General features: G+C 38.8%; 1 protein-coding gene across 1 annotated transcript; it reads right to left on the bottom strand.

The window, feature by feature from the left end:
* Nucleotides 1-770: 770 nt before the first annotated feature.
* On the bottom strand, nt 771-7,810 carry LOC18442368 (putative pectinesterase/pectinesterase inhibitor 34). The gene is made up of 3 exons (XM_006852587.4): nt 6,570-7,810; nt 3,458-3,591; nt 771-1,733 (listed from the first exon to the last, which is right to left on the bottom strand). Exons 1-3 carry the CDS (start codon nt 7,577-7,579, stop codon nt 1,036-1,038), a joined length of 1,842 nt encoding a protein of 613 aa, XP_006852649.2. The 5' UTR covers nt 7,580-7,810; the 3' UTR covers nt 771-1,035.
* Between the last annotated feature and the right edge of the window lie 431 nt (nt 7,811-8,241).

The raw sequence follows: 8,241 nt of genomic DNA, 5'->3' as shown, positions 1-8,241 counted from the left end.
ATTTTGGTCATTATTTTTATCGAAAAATTATTATTATTATTTTTTATAGGTGTGGCTCAATGAGAAGATGGCACGTACTAAATTTCATATTCATACAATTTGTATTAAAAAAACTAAAAATAAAATACTTTGAGATGTCAGATCTAATGTCAAATGGTGAGTGGCTCTCTTGATCACAATTGGATGGCTGGATACTAGGGGGAGGATAGAACTTATATGATGTAGGGAAAATGTAGAAACCTTTCCTTTCAGTTTTTATGTCACTTTTTCCCGGGTTGAATGCATTAGTATAGGGTAGAGTGTGAGGTGAATGTCTTTTCCTTTTGGATGGACTGACTTATATAAGCCCAACAAAACCATTGTTTTAGTTTCTAAAAAATCTTTAAAAATCATAAAACTTGAAAGGATTAATAAAAATAATTCGGAGACTAAAAACGATATAAAAGATGAATTATTGAAAAACTGGATTTATGCCTTGAATATTTTAGAAATTTCGTTTAATAAGGAAGGAATGTATGAAAGTATCCAAATTACAAAATTCATAACTCTAAAAATTGCGTAGTGCTAGCAAATAAAAACACACCTAAAAATGAATGGTCCAGATAATATGTTATCAGATATCGTCTAAATAATTAATTTGAGGGTTTTTCAGTGCCAAAGCTACCTTATGCAACTAAGTTTTTTTTTGAGAGTTTTGAAGTACAACTACATTCTATCACAACCCATATGCTGTCCTCCAGTCAAAAAAATTCAATACCATAGGCAATAAATAAAAGAAATACCAATTTATAACTTAACAATTACAAAGACTGAACAATCTTTGAGAAGATACACATGTATACATATTTCGTGAAGGCGAGGCGATGTCGCATTATTTCAGGTAGATTTTTATTTCCCAAGAGTTGTAAAAATAAAATCAACAAGTGAGGAAATTCTTGTACCCCTGCACTTAAGGCAGAACTTGGCGAGTACAGACTTCCCTCCAAACCTAAATATGAATAAAGGAAAGAAAGAAAAAAGGGTGGTGCAGAACTCCTACACAGAGAGTCCAGCTAAGAAGGCCACACCTGTGGAAGGCAACCACGACGATCCGTAAATGAACTGCGCAACTGTGAACCTACTCGCCTCAGCGACCGTGGTTATAACATGGAACCCCTGCCACTGAACACGCTGCCCAACGGCTCCTCCAGGCCCATAATTCATGTACTCCCCATAATACAGATTGTTCACAGGAGATGTAGCATTCCACTCTAACCAGCCGGCGGGATGGATATGATCTCCCATATATGATAACATGTACACAACTCGGGAGTACAACTTCCAAGGCCGACCTAAATAGGTAGGAAAACTCGATTTCACTGGTTCGAGGTCTGCAGTAGGGTAGATGCGACAATTATGAATCGAGATGCCTGTGTTTTGATTTGGATCCTTCCTATTCTGAGCTGTGATTGTGTTCTTCTGCAGGGGCATCGGCTTTCGGGCATAGAGACTGCAATTTTGGATAACGACTGCAGCATTTCCGAATATAAAGTCGACTGTTCCATAAATGGCACACTCTCGGAAGAATTGGCGCTGGGAGTGAACATAGAGGGTGTCTTGGTAGCCGATGATGTTGCAGCGATAGACCACACCGTGGTCAGCCCCGACTCTGAGGGCCACGGCCTGGTGTTTGCCTGGGCCCGCTGTGTTCTCAAATGTCATGTCTCGAGCTATGAAACCCGTCCCACTTGCCGCTTCAAGCAAAAATTGTCACAATTAGGATCTGAAGTTTGGGCCTCTTGATTCATCATTAATCACTTAATGCCACATAACTAATGTCCTACTGTCCTTACCCAATGTCAACTGACCATCCAGAAGAAAATGAAATTATGTGACAAAAACGGGGTCGGGTCGTCCTGAACCATGTGCCATCCAAGGTTGACCTGACCCGTTACAAAATATATAAAAAACATAAAATATGCATACTAAAAAATGTATTTTTTTCTAAATTTCTCAAGCTGGTCCAAATGACTGGGAGTCCAGGTCCAAGTTAATTGGACTCCACCCGGTCTTAGTCGGGTCCTGGTGATACATAATCGAGTCATGTCCAGGACCCGACCCATTGCCGCCAATATTTAGTGGTGGCGACCACTAAATATTTAGTGGTCTAAGTTAGGGGTGGGCACTCAAGGGAAATGTTTCTATGGAACCCCACCCACACATATATTATACGTGACCCATGATCTCAGCCGTCAAATTTGGATAGATGGCTGAGAGGGCTTGAGTTACGATGTCACAAGCGAGCTCTTAACCGTTAGATCTTGATTTGATAGCTCAAAGTTTTTTATTTTAAAATTTTATTCTATAAATCATTTTAAGCCAAAATTTGGGGCATGCATAGATCTAACAAGGGTGTACATGAAAATAAATAAATAAATAAAATCGATAATGAAAAATTACGAGAATACCCCTAAATATTTCAGGGGCATTTTGGTTTTTTATTTTTATGGGAAATAAATATTTTTTTATTTTTTTCAGGTTCGCCCCAATTTTGTGATGGGGTGCCCAAATTTTCTTTGGAAAAAGACTTTCAGAAAAAAAAAGAGAAAAAAAAAAAGTGTTTGGCGTGACATTGTGGTATGAACAATCGTAGCCATTCAATTCAGATAAAACGGCTGAGAAATAGGGTCTTATATAACTTATATGTTGTTGGGGTCACATATAAAGTCCCCCTCAATATTTAGTTATGGCGACCACCATGTCCAAGGGCGACTAATGTCCAAATATCTTATAATTTGGGTCGTCAAACTAGATATCATTTCCCAAAGAAAACCACCTCATCGTGAAAAATAGGAATGATTCCACTTTTAGGACTAAGGAAATTTCGGAGACATGGTCTCAAATAGGTGATGACTTATAAGGGTCACTTTTAAGAGTTTGAAGACTTTTGTAGACCCCTTCTAAAATGCACGATGTATGAAAAGGGTTACACTTGTAGTATTTTTGAAGACTTACAAGGCCTCCTCACAAATGACTTGATGAATCCGTGATGGCTAATTGAGTTATTTCGGTGTTACAAATGGCCGATGCAATTTACGAGTTCAAGATCGGTGGGTGGGCAATCCAGAGTTAACGAATCTTGAAATCACTCAAATTCTTTATTTTGTTTTTTATTTTTATACATGTTAATGGTGTGTATCTGCCTCCCAACCACCAATTCCCCAACCCTTTCGAAATTTCTTTGTTATCGTTTGATACTCGCAAAAGTAGGGATTCCTTTGAGGATTGTAGTATCGGTGTTTTTGAGGATTTTCTTTTTTATACCCCAAGTCTTTAGTTTGAAGAAAATTACCATTTTACCTTTTCCTGAAAGGACATTAACAAAATGAAAATTAAAAAGAAGACCAAAAACAAAAAATTAAAAGGAAGAATAAGTATAAAAATAAAAACTCGAGAAGAAGAATCGTAGGAGACGTACCAAATGTAGCCGTGTGAAACGTAGTGAAGCCATCGGACACGCTCCTACTTCCAGAGACAACAGTGTTACCAATTCCATCACCAATGAACATCAAATTCGTCTTTTTCCTCCCAACCTTTATGTTTTCTTCGTATCTGCATTGCAATAAAGGGAATATTAATTATCGTATAAGGGTCGCAATGGGCCGGGCCAGAGGCAAAAGAAAAAAGAAGAAAAAAAAGCCAGCTAGGCTGAGCCGAACCCTGCATTGACCCTAGCCCAGCCCAGCCGTCGGTCCATTGTCTGTGGCCCAGGCCTTACAAATAGCAAATAAATCGATGCCAAAAAGATGGCGATCCAATTTATAAAAAATTATTTTTAAAAAAAAAAAAAAAATTTGATTGGTACAAGGGTCGCGAATCAATTGAAGAGCGAGAAAGAGTGGTGTCTAATTTCCGTCGTCTACTCTAGAGAGAGAGAGAACACTAAATTTCCAATGAGCAAAAGAACGTAAATTATGTCGTTATTTCCACGAAGATGACAGCGAAAAAGACGAAAATGTGAGAAACAAAGTGGGCATGACCAATGGAAAACTATCCCCTCCTCCGCATGCTGTGGACGGGTCGAAGGATGCGCAACATCCTTTCAATGGTTGAGATCTCATATGGCCATCCGACGGCCAAAATTTCTCATATTTTATTTTTATCTTTTATTTTTTATTTAAAGAAGATAATTATCTGAATTTTGGTGCGTAAGTGTATTTTTATAAATACAGCTAAATAATTTATTTTGATCAATGTTTTTTATTCAAATTATATTTTTATTAATTTTATTGAATCTTAGTTTAAAAACGAAACTGAAACAAAACTTTTAAAGGGAAAAATTTATTTTCGAGCTTAGGCTCTAAACAATCAAATTAGAACCTACCTCAAAATTTTTATTAGAAGAGGTCGTTTTATGCAAAAATTTCATCAAATTGATCATCTCGACATCAAGATGCATGAACATGAAAAAAATATGGAATTCAAGAGTTGGAAATAGTGCATCTTGTAATGCATTTTTTGACCGTCAATATTTAAAATTTTGAAGTTTTCATAGATCTGCTCGATATGCACTTATTTTTTACGCTTTAAATTATATACTAAAGACGAAAATATAATTTAAAGCTATCATAAAGTTTTCCAGTATTGAAACCACATTTCTTGATGCTATTTGATGTAGGATCTAATTTGATTGTTTAGAACCTCGGCTCTATACAAACCACACCCTTTATATTAATATCAAATTTAAATAAAACATTAAAAATAAAAAATAAAATTCATTATTGGCCCTTGGATGAACATGGTTTAATCTAAACCATTAAAAGGTGCACTGTGGACGACGCAATCCCAACCCATGACCAATCATAGGTATGTGACGCAGGAATGCCCCAAATGACTCTCATTTCTGGCAAGCCTCTCTCTCAACTTATGACAATTGCCTTTAATTCCCGAAAAACTATACAAAACAACCACTTGCATTTGCTTTTAATAAAAGAGAGGACCATAAGCAGTTTTGTACATCAAATTTTAAATGGGATGGTTGTGAGTATGTCAAACTCAAAAGATATAATTAAAAAAAAAAAAAATTTTGAATTTCGTGATACACCCCGAACCACTCAATTTAACATCCAATGTGGAAATTTGACCTCGATGGTCTCATCGTATAGAAACCCAGTAGACTAGAGAGAGATAATAATGCCCCTATGTGTAGAGAGAGAGTGTAATGCCCCTATGTGTAAGAAAGAGTGTGTGATACGCAAGCTATTTCTGAACAAGATAGTGAGTGAGTTAAAAGAGGGGGAAAACAAAGATGAGTAAAAGAGAGGATGAGTAAGCTTACGTTTGAAAAGTGACCATAAAAATTTTAATAGCTCACACGCACTTCATAGAAAGCAACCTCCGCTCTTTTTATATAAGAAATATAGATTAAGAACCTTTCAAACGTAACCATCATTCTATCACCAACTGTCCACGACCAACAGAATTGTCCTCATTTGAAATGTTTAGAGAGAGAGAGTGAGTGTGTGTCTCATGGGTTATAGCCATTTCCAGTATTGGGAATTTGGGTCCGGAGAGAGAGAGAGCGCCAAGTATTTGTGAATGGGCTTGAGCTTTGGAGGTTCTGGACATCAAAACGTAACGTAATTTTAACAGATCTCAAAAAGTTTTCACTGCTTACCCAACTTCAACATGATTCCCCTTCCCCATATTCGATTGGAATTAAAAGGAATAGAATATCCTCCTCTGAGCACAACCAATTAAAAACCCAACTGGTTGTGGTGGACCGATCCCAACACCAATCAATTCCCAGCTAGCGCACTAATTTTATCCGGTTCTTTCTATAGCAAAATTAAAACAATAATAATATATATCTATAGCAAAAGTAAATCAATAACAACAATAATAATAACCTCAAAGGGTCAGGGGAGACACTCAAACTTTTTTTTTTTTGGGGGCAATTGGAGTCTAATGATTGAGATTTCACTGTCGGAAGGTAACCTTAATGCCCTTCCGACAATTTAGTAGAACTCAATTAAATACCTTTTAAAAGTACACATTTTAATTCTCTTCCAATAATAATTCAACATATTTAATATGAGAACCCCAAAAATGACCTATATTTAACAGGACCAGAGGGGGTGAAAAAGATAAAAAAAAGTAATGATCTCATCCCCAAATGGCATGCATATGTCCCTTAGTTAATGGGGAGGAGAGAGAGAGGGGGTCCTCTTTAGAGAGAGAGAAAGAGGGAACCCTCTTTATGTAAAGTGGATCCCCTGTTCTTCCGAACAAAAAGAGAAAGAGGGAGATCCGCTCCCCTTTACTCTCATAAGAGGAGAGAGAGTCCCCTTATTTACTCCACCCATTATCACCCTCAGATCCCCAAATGGGAGGGCAGAGAGGCGGATCACCCCACATTAACTACACCATCATTACGACGCTCGCTCCCCTGTCAATGGGGAAGCATATAGAGATAGAAATAGAGAGAGACTCGATTAGAAAAATAATGAAAGCAAAGTTAAAAAAATCGACTCGACTAAAATACTCAAGACAGCGTGTGATGAGAGAGAGATTGAAAAAAAACAACTGACCGCCCGGCCTTGACGTAAATAATGATCCTCTTGGAGCTCTCCTCTGCGGCCCACTTGACCGCCTCGCTAATGGTCTTAAATGTCCCATTCCCACTCTTGTCCACCACCACGTCCGCTTGCACCCCAGCCACCGAAGCCAACAACAACCTCCTCTCCCCTGCGGTCACCCACGCCGGAAAACCGCCTTTTCCACCCCAAAAACCGCCCTTCTTCTCCTGAAAACCACTTTTCGTCGAGGGGAAAATGCTCTCCCCCGCCCCCATTAACCTCCTCTTGTTTTGAATGGGAATTCCCTGAAATTCATCGCCCCCTCCATTCGCACTAAAAATCGCGAGGCAATTACTGATTAACTCCGACAAATCCTTTAAATGCATTTCCATCTTCTCCTTAACATTCCCCGTAACCCCCTCTAACCCCTCCCTACACGTGTCCTGATTTGTCAGAGCAGCGCTCAGCCATGTCGACACATCTGCGAAACTCGCTCGCTTTACTGACCCGCTCACTACGCCGAGTGAATCGTAAAGCTCCTGCATCGAGTCGTCCAGGAGCTCAATGCAGTCGTCGTACGCTCCCCTGACACGTGTGTCCATCTCGAGCCCATTCAAGAGCGCCGCAGCTGAAAAGGCTTTTCCGACGCGGTGGAGCGTCAGATTGACCGATATGTGGACAAGATCGCGTTCTTGGGCGGTCTGAGCGCCAGGGAATTCGGATAATGACTCGACGCATAGACTCGGGAAGAGGGTCTTTTTGCACGTGACAGTTATTGCCTGGCTCGGTTTCCATTCTGGTTCGGGCTCTCGGCCTCTGATTCTGGACCGAACCAGGAGAGCGAAAGAAGCCCCCGAACCTAGGAGCAGCAAAAGAGCGAGAGAGGAAAACAGAATGAGCTTTGATTTCTTTGAGAGGCAGGGTGGCTCGGGGTTCCCGAGCCTTATGGTGCAATGTTCGGGAGTTGCAGGCCTAGGTTCGGATAGCGAGATTTTGCCGTAGCCTCTGACAGGGGTCGCCATTTTTGCTGGGTTTTTTTGTTTGCTTTGTCTTTTTGAGAGAGAGAGGGGGGAATGCACTGTAATGTGTGGTCCAGAGACGAGTAAAAGGAGAAAGGGAGGTGGAAAAGGAGGTGAGAAAAGGGTATGGAAAAGATGAGCTCATTGAAAGGTCGATATATATATGCATGGATACAGAGAGAAGCAAACAGTAGTAATTGAAGTTGGTGCTAAGTCCATGTCTGCTGTATAGCTGGACGCTCCTGTGTGTGAAAAGATATGGTTTTATTAAAGAAAAGAACTGAGCATGAGAAAGGCTTTTTGTTTTGGAGCTGATTATATTATGTTCCCGCGGGATCATACTGTGTTCACCCAAAATACCTATTTAGAAGGATTTATTAAGTTAAAAATAATGGGAACCTCATAAGAAGTACTAGATAAATTTTTCAAAATAAAAAATTACAATTTGAGTTTTGTGAGCCTTTCAAAATTTGACAGTTTTTATTATTTTTTGGGCATTAATATTTTTTAGTACATGGATGGTTTATGTATAAAAAAGGAAAAAAATTTGCTACATTATTTTATGGGTTATAGAGATCTAGAAAATATCCTCATATAGTATTATCCGGAGAATAAAAAATATTTTGCCATTATTTTTATTTTTATTTTTATTCACTTGAGTTTTG

This window comes from Amborella trichopoda, chromosome 1 (genome assembly GCF_054954075.1).
Source record: "Amborella trichopoda isolate Santa Cruz 75 chromosome 1, AtrichopodaSantaCruz75HAP2 v2.0, whole genome shotgun sequence".
In the NCBI taxonomy this organism is placed as follows: domain Eukaryota; kingdom Viridiplantae; phylum Streptophyta; class Magnoliopsida; order Amborellales; family Amborellaceae; genus Amborella; species Amborella trichopoda.
The sequence above is the reverse complement of the archived record's forward strand: the minus strand, read 5'-3'. Positions and strand labels throughout refer to the sequence as shown.

What these genes read in the sequence shown, in the direction of transcription:
- LOC18442368 (XM_006852587.4), bottom strand. Translation starts at nt 7,579, where the DNA reads ATGGCGACCCCTGTCAGAGGCTACGGCAAAATCTCGCTATCCGAACCT. An exon ending in ATTTACGTCAAGGCCGGGCG is followed by an intron (nt 3,592 to 6,569) that starts GTCAGTTGTTTT and finishes ATTGCAATGCAG; the next exon opens with ATACGAAGAAAACATAAAGG. An exon ending in GTTTCACACGGCTACATTTG is followed by an intron (nt 1,734 to 3,457) that starts GTACGTCTCCTA and finishes TTTTGCTTGAAG; the next exon opens with CGGCAAGTGGGACGGGTTTC.